The sequence below is a fragment of the Acomys russatus genome, chromosome 11 (genome assembly GCF_903995435.1).
Source record: "Acomys russatus chromosome 11, mAcoRus1.1, whole genome shotgun sequence".
Lineage (NCBI taxonomy): Eukaryota > Metazoa > Chordata > Mammalia > Rodentia > Muridae > Acomys > Acomys russatus.
Genome location: NC_067147.1, coordinates 37,641,904 through 37,666,910, shown reverse-complemented (window position 1 = coordinate 37,666,910; position 25,007 = coordinate 37,641,904). Strand labels below are relative to the sequence as shown.

General features: G+C 51.4%; 1 protein-coding gene across 3 annotated transcripts; it reads right to left on the bottom strand.

The window, feature by feature from the left end:
* Positions 1 to 3,868: 3,868 nt before the first annotated feature.
* On the bottom strand, positions 3,869 to 24,725 carry Dnajb12 (DnaJ heat shock protein family (Hsp40) member B12). Of its 3 annotated transcripts, none has more exons than XM_051153094.1 (9): positions 24,501 to 24,725; positions 13,459 to 13,639; positions 12,185 to 12,330; positions 10,349 to 10,534; positions 10,188 to 10,267; positions 8,425 to 8,534; positions 7,033 to 7,205; positions 6,223 to 6,320; positions 3,869 to 5,145 (listed from the first exon to the last, which is right to left on the bottom strand). In XM_051153094.1, the coding sequence occupies exons 1-9, from the start codon at positions 24,631 to 24,633 to the stop codon at positions 5,116 to 5,118; spliced, it is 1,137 nt and encodes a 378-aa protein (XP_051009051.1). In that variant the 5' UTR covers positions 24,634 to 24,725; the 3' UTR covers positions 3,869 to 5,115. The 3 variants fall into 3 exon arrangements, with proteins under 3 accessions (XP_051009051.1, XP_051009049.1, XP_051009050.1); XM_051153092.1 differs by having other exon boundaries at positions 6,169 to 6,320; positions 24,501 to 24,720; XM_051153093.1 differs by having other exon boundaries at positions 6,175 to 6,320; positions 24,501 to 24,720.
* Between the last annotated feature and the right edge of the window lie 282 nt (positions 24,726 to 25,007).

The window sequence follows — 25,007 nt, the reverse complement described above, 5'->3', positions numbered from 1 at the left end:
ACCGAAAGCCGAGAGAAGACGTCATCTGTGCATCTCAGCATCTGGGTATTCAACATGAGCTGCGGGTGAAAGGGTAGCACCATGGTGCAAATAGAGGGAGGTGGGCAAGAGGCCAGGAAAGCGGCAGAGGCCTCATGTGCATGCCAAGGTAGGCAGGCTGGGTCATCACTAGAAGTGACATGGTTGGGATATAATGGAGGAGTAAGGCCTCGCTGACACCCTCAGCATCCTTGTTGGTTCAGGACCTGTCTCTTGTGTTTTCTCATCCAGGTCCAACAGAAAAGGCGAACAATGACGTAAGATTTTGGAGCCACCAACAAGACCAAGTGTCTGAAAGCCTGACCCTTGTCCTTCTCAGTGCCAACTCTACTGGGGCACCACTTCCATGGAAAGCCTGCCCAGTATCTGAAGTACCACAGCCAATCCTGTCCTTTCCAGGGACTTCGTTTAGACCAACTCAGATTGGAGGGAAGGGCTGGGCCGGCAAGGTGTGGTACCAGTCGCTCTCTGGCTGAGTAAGCCTACCCAGCGGTCTGCTGCTTCTGACTGGCCTGTGTGCTGGGCCTTTATTTCCTGCCTGGCTGGCTGTGGAAGTGACAGGAGGCCTGAGCCCTGTCCTTGGGGAATATCCTATTACTGGAGTTTTGGGGGAGTGGTATCCCAGTCTCCCCACTTTCCATACAGAATCACTCCCAGATCCTGGCTGGCCAGGAAGGGTACCAAGGATGGCCAGGATGCTTCTGGGAGGACATACGGGACAGGCAGGAGCAAGGATGCCCAGGGACTTGTATTTATTATTGGTGTGAAGCTTTTTTCCCTCTGCCCAAGACTACTGTGAACGGCCTGTGTGATAATTACAGATTGGGGATCTGGCCTACATATGGTTCCCTGGCGGTGCCTGTTTGTCCCTCTTCACCTGCAGGCCTCTGTCACACTACTCCTTCGGTCTGGAACCTCTCCACCAACCCTCTTATCCCAGAGCCCTAGTCAGAGGCCTTGTACCCCGGCCAGACACACCCCCGCCTGCCCCATTTCCTCAAGAGCAGTGCTCCTGTCATTTCTGTGGTGTCAGTGTCTAGAATAGGACCTGACATCAGTGTCAGGTAATCTTTGTTGACAGGACAAATAGCGCTTGGATGGAGCTTGCTGGGACCAGGCACGGTGTGAAGTGCTTCCCATGAGCGAGCCAACTCTTATTTTTGGTTTTTCTTTTAGGTTTTTTTCCCCCCTCCCTTTTGGTTTTTCAAAACAGGGTTTCTCTGTGTAGCCTTGGCTGTCCTAGACTCACTTTGTAGACCAGGCTGGCCTCGACCTCGAAGCCATCCGCCTGCCTGCCTCCCAGGTGCTGGGGTCAAAGGCGTGTGCCACCACACCTGGCTCCATGAGCCAACTCTTAACTCCACACAACTGCCCATAAACTGGGCGTCTGCACCCCTCTCATTGTGTAGGGGAGGCCACCAAGGCTCAGAGAGGTTAAGCAACATGCCCAAGGTCAACTAGCCAGTGCATACGAAGCCTGAGTGTGAGGCAGCAGGAGTCCAGAGCGATACTAATAACTTAAAAAAAAAAAAATGTTGCTTCTGGGGCTGATCCCAACCGAGGGACACAGTCCTGTACAGCAGGTGGACCCCCATGTCTTGATGCTCACCCCAGCTGATGTCTGTCCTCCCAGCATGGCTTTTCACCTTGTTCATGTTCCTAAACTAAGGGGCTGGTGCCATTGCACTTGGAGTCTGGGTTTGGCGTGGAGTAGTAGGTTCATGCCTAATCCTAGCTCTCTGGAGGAACAGACAGGAGGACCACGGTTCAAGGCGAGCTTTTGGAACATACAAGTTTGAGGGCATGAAACTCTGTCCAAAAAAGAAGAGGGCCAGGCGTGGTGGCGCATGCCTTTAATCCCAGCATTCAGGAAGCAGAGGCAGGCGGATCGCTATGAGTTCAAGGCCAGCTTGGTCTTCAAAGTGAGTCCAGGACAGCCGAGGCTAACAGAGAGACCCTGTCTCGAAGAAAGAAAGAAGAAACTCAGAATGGTCATCAAGATCACCAGATACATGGTTTCTACCTGTAATTTCTGGCACTTGGGAGGCAGAGGCAGGAGGGTCACTCTTGTAAATTGTCTACACAGCGAGTTCCAAGCCAGCCAGGGTCATAGAGTGAGGCCATCTCACAAAATGCCAAACCAAGCCGAACCCACATGATGTCAGACACAGTAAATTTGACTTAAGTGACTCTGCAGAATGATCATTTTGCTAGACTCCAAACATACAAACACAACAGCTTCCAGAAGACCCCTGGGTCACCTGACTTCTAACACGTTAGTTTCCAGCTCTGGGAAATGGGCTGACTCACTGCCATACGGTCTGAGAGGGACCTGAGCTGCTCCTGAGGCAGTATCAAATGTCGGCACTATGTACACCTGCCCCAGCCAGCCAGGTGACGTGACTAGCAAAAAAACCAGGCCAGGTGCGTGTTCCTGGTCCCATGGTCCAGCTCCTGGTGGGCAAGGAGATAGCAGGCAGATCCCTGAGGCCCAGCAGGGCTTTTCTTGCCACGTGACAGTGGGCGGAGCAGACTGCTCAAAGCTTCTTTTTTTTTTTTTTTTTTGCTGCAGATGGGTGGCGCCCCACCCTTTCTGGCTCACGTAACTGTTTAGTTGGTCAGGGAGGGTGGGGGGCAGGAAGCTGGCTCCCCCTCTGCCAAGTGAAGCTAACAAGTGGCAGCTTGCAGGCTGGGGGCAGGCTGCAGTGACCCTGCTCGGGGACAGCCAATGAGATTCCAGGCTGCGGTGGCACCACCAGGCAGCCCGCCTGCCTTTGGCTGGTGTGCCTGCGGGAGGGGCCTGGGCCCGCCACTCACCACTGCTGGCCTTGTCTCCGGGAGGCCGGGCAGATCTGCTGTTCACTCACCCGGAGCCCCAGGCTGCCTCAGTGTTAGCTTTCCCCATCTCCCAGGGAGTGGAGGCGGTGGCAAGGAAGATTGCGGACCACAGATGGCAAAACCCACTTGGGAATTTTCCCCATGTTCCAGCTCAGCAGTGGGCACCTGCCTAGTGACAGTGAAAACAGAATGTGTCGGGGTGCGGTGGGCAGGTCCCCATCTAGGACAGCTGTCTGGCAGACCACATACTGCAGCCCAGAGTCATCTGACCTCCATACCCTATATCAGGAGGGTCAGGCATGCCACTCCTGAGGCACAGGCTTGGATTGTGTCTATAGTAACTGGTGGCTGCTCCCTGCCCCATCCCCTGCTCAATGCAGACCCACCACTGCCAATCACATAGTAAACATATATTTATAGATGTACAATATCAGAATTCTAATTCAAGAAATACAGCTTCTCAGGGGGATCCTTTAGGATCTATGTTCTTATTGCACATGGCTCAGCCCCTCTAGGGACAGTTGGGGTGGTGGGAGGCAGAGCACCAGGGCCACTGTGGGTGGGGTACTCGGGCTTGCGTCCAGTTCTTATTATTTCTAGGCCAGGGTGGCCACTTCATTGCAGGGTGGGACCTTGTTAAAAAAGCAAACAAACCAGATTTGACAATTCCTAACCAAACTTCCTTTCCCAGCAAGAATCCTATTGTTAGGGGGTTGTATTTTAAAAGAGAGCGAGAGGAGAGAGAGAGAGAGAGAGAGAGAGAGAGAGAGAGAGAGAGAGAGAGAGAGAGAGAGAGAAAGAAGAGAAGAGAAGAGGGAGAGGGGAAGCAGAGAGAGAGAGAGATGAGGCTAGAGAGAGACTAGATCGAGAGTATAGAGAGATAGAGCGAGATAGTATGACCTAGCCTAGTGTGGGCATTATAAAACCACCTCTTTGCTTTTGGCAGCTTGGAGAAGTAAGGCTTTGGAAGTCCGCAGGTGCCACAGCACACCCCCCACCATAGGAAAACTAGGAGAAATGGCAATTCCCAAAGGCCCATTATAACTGTGGGAGGTCACACCTCCCTCGTTCCCCTGGCAGCAGTGGCTGTTTTGAGAAGAATCCTCATCTGAAGGGGAATGCCATTCTGGTTCTGGTGGACTGCGCATCCAATGAACGGAAGCAGCCTGGTGGAGTCCACTGTGGAAGCGAAGACAGGCGCCCATAGCACTGGCTCCTCTTCACAAGCTCGTCTGCACTCAGGTCCTGGGGCAACTTCTGGAGGAAGAGCCTTCTGGAGTCCTTGGTGCACAACTTAGAGAAAACCTGTTGGCAATGGTGGAGCTGTGCCCTGTGGCACCTGTAAGGCAAACCCACCTGGGGACTTGGGTGGGGAACTGGCTGCAGGGTTCCTGGGCACTAGGGCAGAGAGCCCACCTGAGGCTGGCCAGGGAGGAAACAGCTTGAGGAGCTGGGCTCATCCCAGTAGGCTCTGGGTGGGGACTCTACTGTGGCCCAGTACTGACCAGCTATCTCCAGCTTGCTCCCCCTGCCTTAGCCATAAGCCTGGAGACCTCTCAAAGTTTTCTATGGATTTATACCACCATGATTACTGCTGCCATCTAAGTCAGGCTGGGGCTAAGGGTGATGCTAAGAGCATTTGACTTGACTTTCTGTTAGCTTTTGAAAACCAGGCTGCCTTCCCAAACAGGCCTCATTTTCTAAAATATGGAAGAAATCAGCTGAAAATCTTAACCCAATCCCTGCATAGTTTAAAAAGACTTTATATATATATCTTTATATATGTCTATTTACATATAAATAGATATATATACATACGTATGCATTTCTAAGTTATGTTCTCCGGAATTCTCTCCTCTCTGTTCCTTGGCCCAAAGCCTGCCTCTGCCTGGCTTTCCAGTGAGGTGACTAGTGGTGGCTCTTGGGAGCAAGAGGAGAGACAGTGGGGTGTCCCCTCCCCCAGTCCTTCCCCATAGGCATTTGCTGCAAGTTTTACATTCTACTTTCGTTGCCATGGTTTCGGTATCCTAGGAGCCAGTGATGTGGAGCTTCTTGCCAGCCCTGGGAGGGGAGGAAGCAGCCCCGTAGCAGGCTTTCTGTCTGTCCTAAGAGCTTTCTGCACTCGCTGGCTGAGAGAGGGCGGTTGTGCCATGTTCGGCCTCCAGTTCCATTTAAATGTTTTCTGTGTATGTCTTTCCTTAAATATACAGTCCATCACCTTGGTTGGCTCAGTGTGTGTCACCAAAAATTCTCCAGGGATTTCATAGTCTGTGGAGGAGAGAGGAACAGTTAGGTGAGCCTCACAATCCAGCAGCTGGCCCTGCCGCAACCCCTCTGCAGTGATGAGCTGCCCCAGAGCTGACATTAGCTAGCGAGTGGCCTTGGAGCAGTTTGTGGCTGGCTCTGTGACAAGGGACACAGGCAAAGAGAGGGTGGGCAGGGTACCCATCCAAAGAGCTGCTGGCCCTGCCCACCCTCCTTTGGGCTTGAACCAGGCTACTCTCTCTGGGTATGGGCATGGAGCCCATTACCCACACATGGGAAAGGGTGGGGGTGGGGTGCCTGTTAATAGCACGTTCACTTTTCCCCACCCTTCTAGTGCTCAAGTGGCTGCTTTTGACCCTGAACTTGTGACCTTTTGTTCCCTTCTTCAAGACCACAGGAGAGGTGCCTGGGTGGGGCCGGATGCTCATGGCTTCCAGGTGCAGAGCATTGGAGCCAAGGGCCTCACAGCCTACCAGAGAGAGAGTGGTCAGGGCCCACACCTCTCCTGCCCATTAACGGGCTGGTTCATCTTGCTCCATGTCCTCCTGCCTGGAAGGATAGAGGGGGATGGCCTCCTGCCCACTCACTCCCCATGGGTCTTCTTGACTCCACTGGGGCACTGTATGTGAGGGGCTGTCTTAGACCCAGGAATACGTGAATGCACAAGCAACAAAAGCCAGGCTTGGGAAAGGGCTGAGGGCTTGATTATTGGAGGAGGTCAAAGAACCACAGGCCCTGACTCTGTCTGGCTTTTGGGTACCTCCTTCACTACCCCAGCCATGGAGAGGGGAAGGGAGAACAGGGTCAGTGGGGCAGGGTGCCTGGAGGGTCCACCATAGGTCTCAGTTTCCCAAGGTGCCCAGAGCTGCCTCATCTCTGAAAGAGGTTGGAAGTGTCAGGACAGTGAAGATGAAGAAAGTCTCTGGCATCATCACCAGCCTCCCTCCCTCCCTCCCTCTCTCCTCTGCTTATGACCAAGGCCAAGGCTGCCAGGAGTTGCAGCTAAGAAGCAGCCCTGGCTCATACTTGGACCTGGGTGGTGTGGCTGGCCCAGAACTATCCATGCAGGGAGGCCTGCACCTCTGACAGCCGACTGCAGCTCGGGGTGCCCATCTTCTGTGCTCTGTGGTACATGTCTGTGTCACCAAAGTATCGGGCCCGGTACAGCAAGCCTTCTTCTGCAAAGACACAGGGCAAGGTCAGGGCCCCTGGACCTCGTAGAGTTTACCTGCCTGAGCCCACGGGGAAACAGTTAGATAGGACCAGAACCGGCTTCCTGGGAGGGGACAGGAAGACAGGACCAGGGTCCCACAGACAGACTGGGCACATGATCAGCGGGTGGCCAGGGGTTTCCAATCTGTCTCTCTCTCTTTTTAAAAAAATATTTATTTATTTATTTAATGAGTGCTCTGTTTTCATGCACACCAGAAGAGGGGATCAGATTCCATTACAGATGGTTGTGAGCCACCATGTGGTTGCTGGAACTTGAACTCAGGACCTCTGGAAGAGCAGTTGGAGCTCTTAACCACTGAGCCATCTCTCCAGCCCCCAATCTGTCTCATACATTCACCTCTAACAACTACAATGACAGGTGCCAGTGACTCACGAGGACCTTAATGAAACTGTCAAATGGCCCTGGGTTGGCCGGCCCAGAGGAACTCAGGAGTGGAGTTCAGGTCCTGGCAGGCAGGTGGCTGGCACAGGGCAGTGCTGTGTGTTGGGTCCACACAGCACCAGAGAAGGGTTTTTTTTATTCTCAAGCATGGTCCCTGCTATGCCTCTCCAACTACCACCACCACTACCGCCCCCACCCTCCCACGCTCCCGAACAAATGTCTCCACAGGTACACACAACACATTAGGGCACACACATGCACACACGTGCACTCACTCTGTTGCTTTTCTTTCCAGCAGTTGTTCCGGAGGTTGGCGATATAATCGTCTTCCACATTCCGCTCAACTGTTTTGAGGCTGGAGCCCGTGTACTCTTCAGAGAAGGTGTCGGACACGTAGTACACGACGCCCAGGTGGTCAGTGACTCGCTTGTGGATATGGCCCACCGACCTGACCAGAAACACACCAGGCACAAAGTGGACAGCTGGAAGGGTGATGGCTCAGTGGCAGGAGGTGCCACACAGGCCATAGGAACAAAGGGCTCCCTCCTTCACTGCAGCAGGAACTCACTGGCTCCCCAAAACAAAAGTCTGTGGCAAAGGCAGAGCACCCCACTGCGTGAGTGACCCAGCCCTATGCCAACCCCTCCTTTAGTGCTCTGTTGAGAACAGGGCATGTGGGGAGAGGCCCTGGTCTGGAAAGCTGGTCTTTGCCTTCCATGTTTCTAAGCTCACAGGAGCCTTAGGCTGGCCTGGAGCCATGAGCTGTCTCTCTAATAGAATTGTATGCTAGCACAAGTTAGGTGTTTACTCCTAACCCCACAAAAAAAGAAAACCCAAAAAGGAAAAAAATGTGAGGAAGACTATGCAGCCACAGGGGGTGTGGGCAGGAGAAGCCACAACACCTCACAGGAGCCACTGCTCAGGGCAGGGCAGCCCCAGCATTCTGCAGTCTTTATCTTGTCCTTCTAGCTGCTGAAGAGGGTTAATCAGCTTCAAGGCAAGCAGGGTTGCTGGAGGAGCCGAGGCCAACTCTGGCCCCTGCTGGCGGAGGAGGGGGCTGCTGAGTCTGCAGGCTGTGGCAGGCCAAGGGACTGGAGCTGAGGGCTTGCATCAGCAGAAGCTGAGGACCAGGCACTGACACCTTAGAGTCAACTAAGTCATCCAAGTTAACCATTGGCACTTGAGATTGATGTCTCCTCAACAAACACCGCTGAGCCCTTCCAATGAGCAGGACATCTCATGGACGCACATTACTCAGTAATTCTTACAGGGAGGTGGATGCTATTGTTCCCACTTTACAGACGGGGGAACCAAGGTTACATAGCTTATCTGGGGTCACAGGTCTCAATGCAGAATCAAGGGTGCAAAGCCACCCTTCTCCGATCGACTAAACCCTGTTCAAACAGATTTTAAGAGCAGAGGACATGTAGGGTCAGCAGAGGTGGGGATGGTGGTGGGGGGTCACATTCCTGAAGTCATGCAGGCCAGTGTATGTGAGCTGTTGCTTCAAGGAAAGGCCTGGAGCTTCTTCTGTATTTTCTGAGGGGCCTCTGAGCCTTGACAGTCTAAGGGGCTCGGCTCAGGGGCAGTATGCCCGTTGACCTAAGCCATCTTTTAGTACTATGATTGGGCATCTGCTGGGACCTGGCCCAGAGGCAAGTACTCACGGTCTCAGGCTCAGACTGTACGGTGGACTGGACACCATGAGCTGGCTGAGTGCTGACACGAGGATGAGGATGAGGATGGGCATCAGCTGGACAAACACTCCTAGCCCGCCCTGAAGGCAAGAGAGCTATGGTCAGTGCTCGGACCATAAGGGCACCTAGGTGGTTGTGCGATCCTCCCTTCACTCCCAAAGGTCTCCCCTAGGGCACAAGCTCCTTCATTTGACAGCATTTCCAGAAAAAGGCAAAGCAGCTGCTGGGAGCACAAGGTATATGCAGACAGCAAGGAATGAGTGGAGGTGCGTCTCCTGGAGAAGAAAGGCAGGCCCGGGGAGGCAGACTCCCACAATCCACACCTTTTGAATTTCAAGCCACACAAATATATTGCTGATAGAAAAGAGTACGATTAAAGGGTTGAGATGTAGTCAGTGCTATGGAGCTCTTCCAGTACCCACAAGGCTTTGGATGTGATTCTTAGGGGAAAAAAAAAAAAAGGACAAGCAGAAACAAACAACTCTTCTCTGTCAGATGTAAAGATATGCCTATGGTCCCAGCACTGTGGAGCAGGGACAGCAGAACGGTTGACAATGGGAGGTCCAGAGCAGCCAGGGTTACACAGAAAATTCTGTCTCAAGCAAAACCGGTGCTGGGGGTGGTGACACAAACCTTTAGTCCCAGCACTCAGCAGACACCCAAGTACCGGACCAGCTAGTCTACAGAGCAAGTTCTAGGCCAACCAGAGCTACATAGTGAGACTCTGTCTCAAAACCCAAAACCGAGGGCTGGAGAGATGGCTCAGAGGTTAAGAACACTGGCTGTTTTTTCGAAGGTCCTGAGTTCAATTTCCGGAAACCACATGGTGTTTTGTAGCCATCTATACTGAGATCTGGTGCCCTCTCTGGCCTGCTGGCTCACATGCAGGCAGAACAACATGTATGTAATAAACAAACAAACAAACAAACAAACAAAACAAACCAAAGCCAAGGCCACCTCCAACAAAGCACATATGTTAGGCATTGTGACCCAAGAATAACCCCAGTATTTGTAAGGTAGAGGCAGGGACAGCAGGAGTTCAAGGTCATTTTCAACTGCATGGTAAATCCAAGGGGAGAGAGGAAGGGGAAGAGAGGGAGAGGAGGAAAGAGAGGTGAAGGGAGGGAGAGGGGGGAAGGAGGAGAGAGAGGTGAAGGGAGGGAGAGAGGGGAGAAGAGAGAGAGAGACAGGTGAAGGGAGGGGGGAGGAGGAGAGAGAGAGGTGAAGGGAGGGTGAGCAAATGCAAGGATGCGTCCCTCTGTTTAATGCTCTCTACTAGCTGTTGGCAGTTTTCGGGTCCTAGCCAGATCATCGCTGTGGTGCTCTGTGGCATCCCAAATGCACCTAAAGCACTGCCTGGTATAAAGCCTTAACTCTCTTTTTTAGAAAGCTGAATACCTACGAAGGCCTTTTTATTCTCTCACGATGCTTTACCCCACGATGCTTTAACCCTCCAGTACTCAGAAAATGTTACCTCAGTCTTAAGAACAAACAACTTCATAAAAGCTATTCACACTAGAGCTGCCCGAGGTGGACAAGTTTTATGCTCTCGGATAGAAGCCGAATTATTACACAGCATGGAGTGTGGCTCCCTCTGGTGTCCCTAGGAAGAACGGCACTAGGAAAGAGCAAGGACGGCTTCTTGGCTTCAGAATGTTGAGAGTATTAAGTGGGTCAAAACTCCCTCCTCCAGGTCCATCCCCTGGGGGACCGGGTGTGGCCTTGTCACTCACATCGCCCTGGTTCTCCCTGCGGTCCTGCCTTTGCTGGTAGGTGTACCGCATTCGGCCATTGCTGTAGACGTGGACGTTACCTGAAAGGTGGAAACATGCGTTAGGGGCTGCGGCGAACATACCCCGCCGTCACCGCTGGGGGGAGCTGGCTGTGGACTTACTGGAAGGAAAGCCACCACCAAAGAACATGTTAAAGAGGTCTTCAGGGGAGATGTCGGCCTCAAAGCCTCGGTGGAAGTCCCCATGGCTGTGGCCATGCCGGGCAGCCTGGCTCTTGTCATCACCAAACTGGTCATATTGCTTCCTTTTCTCTGGGTTGCTGAGAACCGCATATGCTGTGCCGATGGCTGGAAGGGGAGAAAAGATCAGGCCTTAACATGGGCATGAGCTTGCTTCCTTCAGGTCTCAGGGGAAGGAGGACTTAGAGGCAGAGGCAATTTGCTTGTTGGGCAAGGCTGGGGAACAGATGAGCAGGAGCACCCCTAAGCAAGGCTGTGAGGAGAAACCTCACCTAAACGGCCAGAATGGCCCATCAATCACTCAATAGCCCAGTTTGCCCTCCAATTTGTTTTGCTTGTTTGTTTCTTGAGACAGGGTTTCTGTGTAGCCTTGGCTGTCCTGGACTCACTTTGTAGATCAGGTTAGCCTCGAACTTACAGAGATCCACCTGCCTCTGTCTCCTAAGTGCTGGGATTACAGGCGTGCACCACATGCCTGGTGCCCTCCAATTTTTTATCCTCCTGCATTTACGCTGAGTTGTAGGCATGATCGCACACACCTGCTGCAGGTATGTTGTTTCAGGTCTTTCACTGGTGTTACAGAATGTCTCCTGTACACTCTCATCTCGTGGGGTGCCCATGGGTAATACAACCCTGAAGTCAGTGCGACCCAAAATAACAGACACACGAGGAGGCCCTTGTTGTAAACAGGAGAGCAGGAGATACTGCTTCTGGTGGAGACTCCTGTGTCTGGTGTGTGGCCAGGATGAGCCTGTTTTCCCCAGGGCCTAGGACCCAGCTGCTATTTTCTATCTGGCACTGGGGCCTCCTCACTAGAGCTCCCAGGGCCGAAAGCCAGTGCCTTCCAGGGCTTGCCTTCCCTGTGCTCCCTTCGCGCACAGCAGTGGGCTGCAGGCTTGTTTCAGTGCTGGTTGTCCATGGGAGGGAAGGTGGAATCCTCCTTTCCCACCTGACAAGGCTGTGCCGCTCTGTCACAGGCTTCCTACTTGACCCAGTACCACACAACAAGGCTCCCAGTCACCCACAGTATGCCCCAAAGGGAATAATACCTAGGGACCAAGAAAATGCAAGGCCCAGCAACACAGGGCTGGCATGGAGGCAGGGCACATGAGTGCCAGAGAGGAGAGATGAAAATCTAAACACCTAAAACATAGCTTATGATTCTGGCCAGAGGTGATACACCCACTCCACAAGTCAAAAGGTGGGTGAGCTCAGTAGATGCTTTGTCCCCAGTGCAGGCCTGGGACAGGTTGTGGAAAGTGGGAAGCTGGCTGCCTGTCCTGAAGAAGCCCTCCTGGGAAGGGGTGCCCTGCCCCTCAGTACAGGGATTGTTGCCAGATGACCAAGTTAGGAGTCTGCTTCTGCCCCAGGTGCTGCCACCGCAACCCTTCTGACTCCTCTACTGTAACTCTGAAAACGAGGAGGAAAAAGACACAGGTGGGCACTGTGTGAGACCTGCTAGTCTATATGCCTAGAGGCGGCTACTGGAACTTTCTCAGGGAACAGTTGTACAATTACACGTGAGACCACATTCTTCTGCCCCCACTTCCTGGGAAAGCCTCTCGGCCCTGTGTTCTAAGACAGGAACGAAAAACACCAAAATGGCTGGGCTTGGAGGTACACACACCTTTTATTCCAGCACAACAGAGGCCGAGGCCAGAGGGCAGAGGCATCATTGTGAGTTGCAGGCCAGGCCAGGCTACACAGAGAGACGAGCAAGCAAGCTAACAGAGCCCCCAACACCGCAGGCTGGCTTACCTTTGAAAGCTTCGGTGGCACCGGGTGCACGGTTCTTATCTGGATGGAACTTGAGGGCCAGCTTGCGGTAGGCTTTCTTCAGGTCCTCATCGGAGGCACTTCTGCTCACCCCTAGGATCTCATAGTAATCTTTACACTGCTTGACCCTGGAACAGGAAGACGACCGTGACAGGGTGCCTCAGTGAGGTGTGGGAACAAGCAGCGTGAGGCACATTGCTGTGGGCAGGGGTGGGGACCAGATTCGGGTCAGCTGTTCGACTTGAGAGGCAAGGAAGCCACGGGGTGCTCCTTGGCCTGGAGAGCTGGGCAGGGCCCGCTGGAAAGGCTAGGAGTACACTGAGGCCTTGATGTGGTGACTGCTATCTTTGCCCAGGCCAGTACCCGTTCCTTCTACCGGCTGGAAGCTGCCTTTGAAGGACTGTGCTTGTCTTTTAACTGGGGAAGGTGTGTCCTGCCCATGGCGTCCCAAAGCACAGGACTCTAAAGAAAGGCCGCTTCGCCAGGTGTGGTCGTGCACGCCTTTAACCCCAGCACTTGGGAGGCAGAAGCAGATGGATCGCTGTGAGTTTGAGGCCAGGCTGGTCTAAAAAGTAAGTCCACGACAGCCAAGGCTACACAGAGAAACCCTGTCTCGAAAAACTTAAAAAACAAAAGCAAAGACAAAAAACCCCCACGAAAGGCCACTTTCTCCCCTTCTGGCCTTGGAGGACCCACATTTGGGGGGTTCTCTAGAACTTCCTGACCCTTAAGTCTGCTTCTATCCGCTGTAGCTGTTGGGTGTGTATAGTCGAAACTGCCTGCTTATGACAAACTACTTGGTCACACTTGGTCATACTCAGCTTACTTGTCAGGAGTGAGCTTGACCTCAGAATAATTCTGAGGTGAACTAGTGGAAGAAAGGACGGCTGAGAGGGAGGGTCTAATCCTGAGTGGTCCTGGCTGGTGGTGTCAGGCCTGGGAGAGCTTCACTCTGCCAGGCTACCCCGCCTCGGTGGCCTCTTGCCCACAGGCTCTGGTCTGAAAAGGTCTTTGTTTGAGTGGGGGGTGGGGGCAAGATGGTGGTGTCTGTATGTGACAAACAGAGCTGTGGGAGGCTTAGGGCTGGTGGCCAAGGGCAGAGGAAGGCAGGGGCTGGCAATATCTCTGGTTTGTACTGTCAGCAGTTATGGTGAGGGGTGGGTGGTGAGACCTGGCTCCCACCCTGTGGGAGAAGAAGCTGGACCTCCTCCATCTCCCACGACCCTCCCCAGTTCCCGCCATCCCATGGCCTCTACCTTTTCACAGCTGCCACCTGCTCTGAGGTATAGCCTTTGGTGCTCTCTCCTCCTCCTGCCTCGCCGTTGGCTGAGGGGGTTTCAGTCCCGCCTGCCTTCTTGTGGGTGGTGTGGGCTGTGTCTGTGGGTTGAGGTTGATCACCGGCAGACTGTGGTTTCTGGTTGAGGGACTCGATCAGAGCTACAAGGAGAAAGAAGGCACTGAGGGGTCATTTCCAACAAGGCCACTGCTTTCCTGATGTGGACCTGTTCTTTTAGGAGCCTCAGCACTCAGAAATAGGAAGAATATAACTTTTAACATATTAGCAATATTAATTTTATAATCAATCCATGTGATTCATGTAACTAACTGCCTTCCTCATTTTCTGATGCTCTATTTATATATGCATTCATTTTTTTATTGTTATTTTTTATTATTATTATTATTATTTTTTTTTTTTTTGGTTTTTCGAGACAGGGTTTCTCTGTGTAGCCTTGGCCATCCTGGACTCACTTTGTAGACCAGGCTGGCCTCGAACTCACAGCGATCCGCCTGCCTCTGCCTCTCGAGTGCTGGGATTAAAGGCGTGCGCCACCACGCCCGGCTCTGCATTCATTTTCTTAAGTTTACAAAACCCACTTGCCAGTTGGTACGGTGTCTGCTAACATGCCTGAAGGCCCAGCACTACTACATACATTATGGTGACGACACACACTTTAACCCCAGTTCTTAAAATCCTGGCTCTTGGGTTTCCCTCGTAGTCTCAGGCCAGACTAGGTGTGTGAGAGCCCCTGGCTCAACAGACAGACAATCGAAAAACAAGAGGAACTGGGGGGTGGAGGTGTACGCCTTCAGTTCAAGCACTCAGGAGGCAAAGGAAGGGGCAGGGGGACCTCTCTGAGTTTCAGGCCAGCTTGTGGATTTGGTGAGTTCTAGGCCAGACAGACCTACAGGTGTGAGACTACACTCAACTGCCTTCCCACCCCCCAACCAAAACAACAAAAGAAACCCGGTGAGATTGGCTCAGCAGGGGTAGGGGAGGGAAATGAACCTGCAGCCAAGCCTAAGGGAGGACCGGAACTTGATCCCCAGAATCTATATGAGAGGAGAGAGGAGAGGAGAGGAGAGAGGAGAGGAGAGGAGAGGAGAGGAGAGGAGAGGGGAGGGGAGAGGAGAGGAGAGGAGAGGGGAGAGGAGAGAGGAGAGGAGGAGAGAGAGAGGAGAGAGGAGGGAGAGAGGGAGGGAGAGAGGAGGGAGAGGGGAGAGAGAGAGAAGAGAGGAGAGAGAGGAGAGAGAGAGAGAGAGAGAGAGAGAGAGAGAGAGAGAGAGAGAGAGAGAGAGAGAATCATTCCAGGCCAGCCAGGGATGCACAGTAAGACCCTGCCATAAACAAACAAACACACACTTTTGAGTCTAACTAGTGAACCAAGTAGGATCTGATCTAGAATTCAGTTACCTTTATTTTTGTTTTTATTATTGTTGGGGTTTTTTGTTTTGTGTTTTTACTCAGCTTCCCAAGTGCTGGACTATAGGAGTGTGCCACCATGCCAGGCTTGACATTTCTTTCAGTGTGCTTGTTTGCTTTACTAGGCTCTTGTTGTTTTATGAACCATTTTGTTTCTCCTGACCCAGCCAGACCTATCGCTCTTTGCTTAGCACTATATCACACGGTCTGGAACACTTGGTCCTCAGCATCGCTTCCTGTTGTGTTTTCTATTTTTATGCTGCCTCTTTAAAATGCTTTAATATTAAATGAGTACTATTGGTACAGAACTAACACTAAGTTGAAGTTAATGTTAATCTTAATGTTTCCTAGTTTAAATATTCTATTTGCTTATTAACACAGTACATCAGAATTATAAAACTGTTCAATGTTCCTAGTTTAGATACAATAGTATTATTTCCTTTAGTTGAAAACACAATAGTTTTTTTTCTCATTGTGGTAAAAACATAAAACTTACCACCTTAACCTTTTGTGTGTGTAGGCCAGAGGTCGACCAGGGGCGCCTTCTCTTCTCCCCAGTGTTCGTGTACAACCCTGCTTTGTTGGCTGCTGGGGGTCTGAATTCAGGCCCTCATTCTTTTTTTTTTTTTTTTTTCTGGTTTCTCTGTGTAACCTTGGCTGTCCTGGACTCTACAGCAATCACCTGCCTCTGCCTCCCAAGGGCTGGGATCAAAGGCATGCGCCGCCACACCCAGCTCAGGCCCTCATTTTTTACATGTGTAGCTCAAGCTGACCTTGAACTCCTGATCTTATTGCTGTGTGCCACCACAGGCCAGGTCATCATTCTTAATGGCCAGGACTTCACGGACTTAGTAGCTATCCCCCAGCTCCCAATCTTTTTTGAGACAGGGTTTCTCTGTGTAGCCTTGGCTGTGCTGAACTCACTTTGTAGACTAGGCTGGTTTAGAACTCACAGTGATCCACCTGCTTCTAACTCCTGAGTGCTGGGATTACAGCCACCATGCCTGCCTCCAGCTTCCAATCTTAACGCTTTAAATGTATAATTCTAGAGAATAGGTGGTCTTATTTATTTTTGGCCATTTTTGAGACAGAGTCTCATGTAGCCCAGTCTAGCATTGAGCTCCCTATATAGCCAAGAATAACCTTGAATACCCTTTTTCCTGTGAAGTGATTGCAAGCACGACCTACCTCACCGGGATCCATCTTAAATCAATTTTACTCTTTACATATTGGAGACCAACATGCTGAGCAAGCACTCTACCAAAGAACAACACCTTGGCCCACATCCTCTGCTGGGAGGGAGGGCACAGTCTTCTGCCGTGGGGCCGCTAGCAACCTGTCTGATTCAGTGGGATTGGTGGGGAGGAGGATTCCTGGAGCCTTTGCTTAGCAGTGATGAGGAGTGGGGGAAGTGAGTCTGTCCCAGAAGACCTGGAAAGATCCCTGGGTGCTCATTTCTACTGCTAGGTTTTTCTTTGTGCTACTAGGGATTGAACCCAGGACTTTGACCCCAAGAGGCAAATGCTCTACCATAAAGCTATTCCCCCAGCAGCTGTTATTTATAGTTTATTTACTTAGACAGGGTCTAATGTAGACCAGGCTAGCTTCCAATTCTCTATGAAGCTGAGGATAGACTTCCTGCTTCCACTTCCTGAGTGCTGGGATTACAGGTGTGTGCCACCAAGCCCCCACTATTATTGCTTATGCATATTTATTTTATGTGTTCAGGTGTTTTATCTGCACATATATCTTGGTATCCACAGATACCCTCGGACTGGAGTTACAGATGCTTGTAAGCCACAATGTGGGTGCTGGGAATTGAACCTGGGTCCTCTGCAAGAGCAGCTAGTGCTCTTAACAACTGCTGAGCCATCTCTCCAGCCCTGTTGTTATATATCTTAAATAGCTGGCCATGTCAAATGATCTACTTCGCTGGGGTCTATAGGAGATGTTTACTGTCACCCTAAAATGGGATCAGGGTGACTGAAATCCAAGCTTTTGGTTCCTCCTGACTGAGCATCCACAAACTCTAACAAATGTGCAGTTGTGTGAGGCTGCAGTGTCCTGGCTGGTAAATTCCAAAGCTGTTGACAGGCCCCTGGGAAAACATGTACCTAGATCCTTGTTGAGACCCAGGATACCTGTGAGCCAAGGAAAAATGGTGGTACTTCTCAGACAAGATCCAGCCTCCTTCTCAGGTGTCACGGCGCTGCACCACCACACATCCCAGTGCTCGCTGGGAACTGAGCACTGAGCACCCCAGCTGTGGCCGTCTCAGTGCAGAAAACTTGTGCCATCTCCCTGGGATTGGGCAATTCAAACAGAGGAGCTGACAGCAGGGTTTGCGGAGTGCAGGCTTGGACTGAGAAAGGAGTACCTGGAGACGCATTAGTAGCTGGCATAGTGGTGCAACCCTGTAATCCCAGCCCTTCCTCACACCCTCCAGTTTCTCTGTGCAGCCCTGACTGTCTTTGAACTCAGAGATCTGCCTGCTTCTGCCTCTTGAGTGCTGGGATTAAAGGTGTGCGCCACCACTGCCTGGCCATGATCCTAGTTTTTGGGATGCTGAGGCAGGAGAATTTTGTTTTTGTTTTTGTTTTGGTTTTGGTTTGTTTTTTTTAAGACAGGGTCTTTCTGTGTTAGCCTTGGTTGTCCTGGACTCCCTTTATAGATCAGGCTGGCCTTGAACTCACAGTGATCTTCCTGCCTCTGCCTCCCAAGTGCTGGGATTAAAGGTGTGCACCACCACACTCAGCTCAGGTCCCCACTCTGTGGCTGTCCCGGAGGCAGGATTTTGAGCTGGAGGCCAGCTTGGGACTACAAGGAGAGCCTGGGCCACAGGACAGGATGTTATCTCAAACAAACGCGATTAGCAACAATCATCTTTTTTCTTTCCTGTTTTGGAGGCAGTTTTGCTATGTAGTCAAGGCTGGCCCCAGATTATGATCCTCTCAAGTGCTGAGCTTACCAGTGTGTCAGATTCAGCTGACTTTAAGAGCTGTTTCTGTTACTGTGCGCTCAGTCTGTGGCAGGTAGGCACCACCACAATGCTCTGTAAAAATTAGTTCACTTAATAATTACAGCAGCTTCAGAGGAGCAGTGTCATCACCCACTGCCAGGCCCCTCAGGGAGAAGGTGTTGTGCCAGCACTACTGTGGCAGAGGTACACAGGTCCCCACTCTTTTGGTTTGTTTTATTTTTTTGAGACAGGGTTTTGTTTTTGTGTAGCCTTGGCTATCCTGGACTCACTTTGTAGACCAGGCTGACGTCGAACTCAGAGATTTACCTGCCTCTGCCTCCCGAGTGCTGGGATTAAAGTCAGGTCCCTACTCTTTAACTCTGTGGCTGTCCCAGACTGTATCTCGTTTGGGGGACCTCTGTTATGTTCACAGAGGCCAGATCCTGTTTACAACTCTGCCACTTACTAGCACAGTAGCATGACCCTGGCTCATCTCTGATACTTGTTGGCATCTCAGTTTCCTCAGAGTGATGGCATGAGGATGAAATAAGATAACATGTACATATGGTCTGGAGACTGGCAGGGCATCAGATTCAAAATATCACAACTTGGGTGGCCAACTGGCCAGGAGCAGCTGGCTGGGGAAGGAGAAGGAAGCTATGGGTCGGGCTGGGGGTGCCTAGAGTGGCTCAGGCCAACAGAGAGGTAGCCAGATCTCAGTCCTGAGCAATGTCACAAGACACGAGGCAACAGTGGAGGCAAAGGAAGAAACCAACAGACGAAGAGGGGCTGGTTCTGAAAACCGAAGGAGGAGCTGGCTCCCAGTAGTTTTGAACCAGGCAGCCTGTTTTTGATCTCTTGGAAGTTGTCTGTGGTCCTAGCCCAGCCTGCTGCGCATGTCCTAAGGGCAGTATCACTAGTGATCTAATCAACACAGCTGCACAGGTCGGAGGGCAGAGGCCTGCACGTGTACTCCTCAGCAAAGATTCTGGAAGCTTTTGAGGCAGTTCCATTGCTCAGCCACTTTAACTTCCCCACACTGCAGCATCAAATGCTCAGCATTGTCCAGAGGGTTCCGGGTTGAGTTGAGAAATGGAAGACTTCTGATTGCTACCAAGCAGGTCTCCCTACTGGTCTGGATACCCCCAACAGGCCTGCAGCATGTGATGGTCTCATCCTGACTCATCGTGACATCCCCTGTGACACAGAGGCTGATAAGATGCAATGACACAAAGGAGTTACGTAACAGGCCAGCTTAATGTTAGCCTTAGCTTTGGCTGTGCCTAAGACCAGTGAACCACGGAGGTGTGAACCATGGTCTCTGAAGCATGAAGACTGCTGAGGTCCAGGGGTTTGAGGCCAGCCTGGCCACCACAATGAGAAGCTGTTGTTTCAGCACTAATTTATTTAAAGAAAAAAAAAAAAAAAATGGTGAGGCAGTGGTGGCACATGCCTTTAATCCTAGCACTGGGGAGGCAGAGAGGCAGGAGGATCTGTGAGAAATCCTGTCTTGAAAAACCAAAAAGTTAAAAGCCAATCAGACAAAGAGCCTGGTATGATAGCTCATACCTTTAATCTTAGCACTCGAGAGGCAGAGGCAGGCATATCTTTGAGAGTTTGAGTACAGCCCAGCCTACAAGGCAAGTTCTAGGACACCCAGGGCTACATAGAGAGACCTTGTCTCAAAAATAAAAACAAACAAAAGGGTTAGATATCAGTAAGAGAAGGCCATGGGGCAGCTGACAACTAGTGGAGGACTTATAGCTGCCAAGACTTTCTGCCTTCCTCATGACAGTGTGGAGACAGACTCTGACTGGCTATTTGCTAGCAGGGTGGTACTGGATAAATTAACATAGCTTCTCTGGACATTTACCTCCTAAGGGCAGCAGAGAAGGTCTGCAGGTGTCCGCAGGTATCTACAGGGCTTAGCAAGTGGCTAGCAACTGTCATAAATGACCTGTTCCTGACCCTTTAGTGCCTGTGGCACTCAAAGTGAGTCAAGGAAAGAGTTCAGAATGGGGAAAGAGCCTTTGGCATTCAGTGGTGTGCGTTGGCAACCATCGCTAGTTCCTCACTGCATGCTTGACCCCTGCCCCTGGGTGCTTGGAGGAACAAATACGATTCAATAAGATAAAGGGCACGGGGAGACTGGGGGTGACAAGGGTAGACTGACCTAAGCGGACAACTCCACCCTGCACTTTGCTGGTACTAGAATTCTCTTTCCCACTGACCCGGAAAGCCCAAACCCCTTGGTGATCAAGCTTCTCCTCTTCTCCCACGGCCATGTCGGGGTGGCCTTTCTGATTGCCCAGACTGCACAGGAGTCACTTTATAGAAGCTTGGGTAACATGAACTGCAGGTCCTCACCCAGCCAACTCTCTCTTTGCAGGGGAAACTGAGGCCTAATTGTATTCTCAAGGCCTCCCAGCAAAATCTGCTATCTTCTATTTTCTTTGAGACAGATCCTCACTGTGTAGTCTACACTGACCTGGAATGTAAGGGCCTCTTGTCTCCTGGCCGCCCCCAAAGCTCTGTGATTACAGACATATGCCACCATGTCTCCACTGTGCCCAGTTCTTTCAGCCACTTCACTAAGTATCAGGCGAAGCCACTGGCCATCAGGCCAACAGATGCTGGATAGAACATCCCAGAAAAAAGTTGGACATGGTGACATAGGCTTAACCCCAGCGCTTGGGAGGCAAAGGCAGCCAGACCTCTGAGCTCCAGCTTGGCCTGGTCTACAAAGTGAGTTCCAGGCCAGCCAGACCTTTTTTTAAAAAAAGGAAAACTCCCAGAAAAGACACTGTCACTTCTGCTGTGGCCTCCCAGCAGTCTTGTTCCTGTTCCACAATGCCGTTACCCAGTTGTGGTGTCCTCCTTGTCCTGCCCCTACAGCAGAGGTTTCAAGGCCTCTCCTCTTCTCCATGGAGAAAGGTACCCTGGGAGGGTCTTCAGCTTCTGTTGGGACACTTTTCCCAACCCCTCCCATCACCCTCTTTTACCTTTCAATGACCAACAAGGCCTCTATTCTGGCTCTCCATCTTTTCTCACCTGGCCCTTGCACACCTGACATCTCCATGGCTACAGCCTCCGCCTTCTCTCAGGACTACTCTGTTGCTGCTGTCTCATTCCCACTGGCTGAGGGCAGGTGTGATGCATGGCTGTCCAGCAAAAACAGCCTCTCCATGCTCCACACCTTCCCACAGTGACCTCAGCAGTACACGTTTACAAAGAGTGTCAACAAGCTGGTGATAACATCTTTCATCTGGAACCTGGCACTGTCTCTTGGGTTCTAGGCCGGTGGCTCCCCAGAAATGTCCCACTGGCATTTTCCATCCTGTCAACCTCTGCCGATCTACTTTCTCAGCTTGGGCTTTTTTAGGCCACAAAGGTTGACTCTGATTCCCAGCACCCATCTAAGTCGCATCATCACCACACAATGGTGCTTTATCTTTTCATCCCTCCTATGTCATCATGTCCTAACCTATTTGGGCCACTGTCCCTCTCATCAGCCTTTTTAGGCCTGGTCCCCCTCCTTTCCCCCTCCCTCCCTCCAACAGTCTCACTATAATATAGTCCATGCTTGTGTCAAACAATCTACTGCCTGGCCTCCTCACTGCTGGGATTCGAGGCATGCACCACCATACCTGGCTTTGTCCTGTTTTCTTTTAAGAAACTTATTCCTTACCTCTTTTTGGCCTCTCCCAGACCAGGCTAACTCCAACGCATACCGGCTACATAGCCTGCGTGGGCTTTGTTATGCCTGGCACTCTACCTTCCAAGTGGACTTGTCAGGTACGACAGACCTCAGCAACAAACCAAACCTCTTTAGTTTCCTCTAGGTAGAACAAAGTGAGAGTATCTTGTCCAGCAGGGATGGAGGCCACAGTCTCGCCTCACTTCATTTTCTCACTTCAATCCTCTATATTATAAACTCCTCCCTCACTTGCCTCTAAATTACCTTCTACACAATCACTGCCCAAACCTTTTCAAACTTCTGGCCTCCAGGTCTTCCCCCGGCGGGCCTTTCCCTCTGTGAGACAAGACTGTTTGTGCGCCCTCCTTGCCGTGCTCCCAACAGCTTCTACTATGATGGTCGGGGATTATCCTGCACCCCCTCCCATCCCTCAAGACTGTGAACTCACAGGTGCCAAAGACTGGATTTTTAAATAATTTTTTTTATAACCACCCTTACGTCCTCAGCATCTAAATGAACGTGGCTATTTTTTGGGGGACAGGGTTAAGTCACTGTTATCATGTGCCTTGCAATCTTTTTCCCTGTAAGCCTGCTTTCTTGTGGATCTTGCCAATCCTGCTAATACCACTTGCCATCAACCAACGAACTTTGCAGGCAAAAACAAAATAGATTCTCAACATCAGCTACTTTTTTTTGGTTTTGTTTTTCAAGACGGAGTTTCTCTGTGTATTCTTGTCTGTCCTGGACTCCCTTTGTAGACCAGGCTGGCCTCGAACTCACAAAGATCCACCTGCCTCTGCCTCCCGAGTGCTGGGATTAAAGGCGTGTGCCACCACACCTGGCCCTATTTTTTTTTTTTTTCTTTTAAGACAAGGTCTTGCTATGTAGCCCAGTTGACCTCAAACTTGAGGCAATCCTCTTGCCTCACCTCCTGAGCTCAGGGATCACAGGCATGGGTCACCATACCTGCAACAATCTGTTGTACTGAATGAATGCTCTGAACGAACTTCTATCCAAACCCTGAGTATAGACAGCCACCTAATACTTTTTAACCAAGATTGCCCTATCCCTGGCCTAAAGTAACCTTACATCTTTGTCTGCTCAGGCAAGGCTGCTGTTAGTTTATGAGACATATATTCTATCCAGCAAAGACATAACAATATCCAACAGGTGGGCCTTTGAGGTGGCTTAAATAGGGAAGGTACTTACTGACTGACAGGCCTGGGAGCTTGATCCTTGGGACCACACAAGATGGAAGGATACAATTTACTCGAGTCACCAAGTTATCCTCTGACTTCCACATAAGCCTGTACACACACACACACACACACACACACACACACACACACACACACACACACACACACACGAAGCCCTGGAAGGACACCCTGTCCACGTTCCTGAACTAGCACAGGTGGCTTCTGACATGCCCTAAAGGCCCTATTTTATCAGCTTTCTTAACTACTCCTCAGCTCCCAACAGTAATCAGACGGAATTCTGACAGTTTGCACACTGCCAATGCTCCCCATTTATAAAGAGGGAATTATCCTATAGCAGGGGCACCTTGAGCAAGTTATCAGAGCAGGCTGGTAAGTTCACACTGCAGCTCTCTCCTAATGGAGGCAAAGAGGCCAAAGATCAACCTGCAGAGTCAGGAGGGAGGAAAGTTCAGGAATTCAGCCGCCTCTTCGGCTGGCACTCCTCTTTCTCTATTCCCAAACGTGGTCAGGGAAGGTGAGAGGCAGGTTGCTGCTCCCCGTTTCATTTCAATAAACATTTATGGAGTCTCAGGGCTTTCCAATTTCTAGCTGTGTCATATCCTAAGTCCCTTATCGCTGAGGTATTGCCTCATCTACAAAAGATATAATGGCCGTGTTCTGTCTTAACAGTGCAGGATCGGTGACACAACAAATGAGAAAGAACTCACTACACTGAAAAGCTCTATGGGTATTCGTGTTATATGCATTATCTTTTCCAACTCCCTAAACTGCCAAACGAAGAAACCCAAGTTCAGAAATGTCACAGCGCGGCAGTCATGACGAGACGTGGGTCTCAACTCTGAAAGCCTGCTACATGTCAGAGAGTTTACTAAGCCCACAGGCATAAACCCTGTGTCTTTCTCCTTTCCGAATGGTATGAAGATATTTCTTTGAGAACTTAGGTTACCGACGCAAAATAGGGGGACTACCAGGTAAAGTGGGCCGATGGGTAGCGGAGAGAAGCTCACTATTCTCTCTCTGGTTTGGGAGGTCTCAGGCCCAGGCTCCTCAGCTGCCTGGTACTCAGCAGCCATAGCAATCCATAAGACCCGCCACCCAGGCCTGTTGGAGAAAGAAGGTCGGATGGGGTGCCTGAGACCGGGTTCTTCAACAATTCATCCACCCCGGAACTCTGCGTGCAAGAGACTGCAGGAAGAACTGCGAGTTGGAGTGGCTTATGTTGCCTAAAGGTTCTCTGGTTCGAGGGAATGAAGATCCGAAGGTCCCTTTCTAGGAATTTTTTCCCTCTCTAGAACCCATTCTCTCTTAGAATAGTTATGTTTATTTTCCTGAACTATAATATTTCCCAGGCCGGGCACTGGCCCTGGGCCACCGAACAGCCCCCTGGGAAAAGTAGTTTGCTTTCGTTTCCACTTGAGTTCCCTTCGTCTGGTCTCCCAGCGCGTCTCCTTCCCAGAAACCTCATATATCAGAGGGTTCCACAAACACTGGAAAGGATTGAGAGCCACGTCCTCAGGGGCCTCCAGGGGTACAGCATCCTAGAGAGTACGAGACCGCGGGACTACAAATCCCAGCAGCACCCGCGCGCACCAGTGCGCAGGCGTAGCCGCGCCTCGCCGCCCCTCCCCCCATCTCCGCCAACTGCTCCGGTCGGTCCGTTCCCGTATTCCCCCCATTCCGTGCTAATGTCCCCCTCGGTCCCTGCGGCGCCTCCCACTCACCGCTGACTCGTGGCGTCGGGTACAGCCGCTGTGCCTTGTCTAAGAAGCGCAGCGCCCGCTCGGGCTGGTTGCTTTGGATGGCCTTGAGGGCGATGCTGATACAACGCTCGGCTTCATCCTTGTTGGATTCCATGGCGGAACCCGAGCGCCGAACCAGGGAGGGGGAGGCCGGGCGAGCGAAGGGCTGCGCCAGCCGCCGGCGCGTCGCGGGGCAGGCCGGCGCGGAAGGATGACATAACCCTCCGCCCCTCCTTCCCGAGAGTTGAGTGAGGGTTGAACCCGGGCGGAAGCCCTACCGTATGTCTCCTAAAAAGGGGGCGTTCGGTTAGAACGCGCGGGAGCTCTAGAGCGCAAACTCTGTAGTTTGATTGTGCGCGCACGTTCTTGGTGGTAGCCTTTGCGTTTTAGACTGTTAATCGTACAGATGTTTACCGAATATCCATCTTTGTCGGACGCTGCTCTTTGACGTTGCAGTGGCGTCAAAACAAAACCCTGTCCTCACAGAGC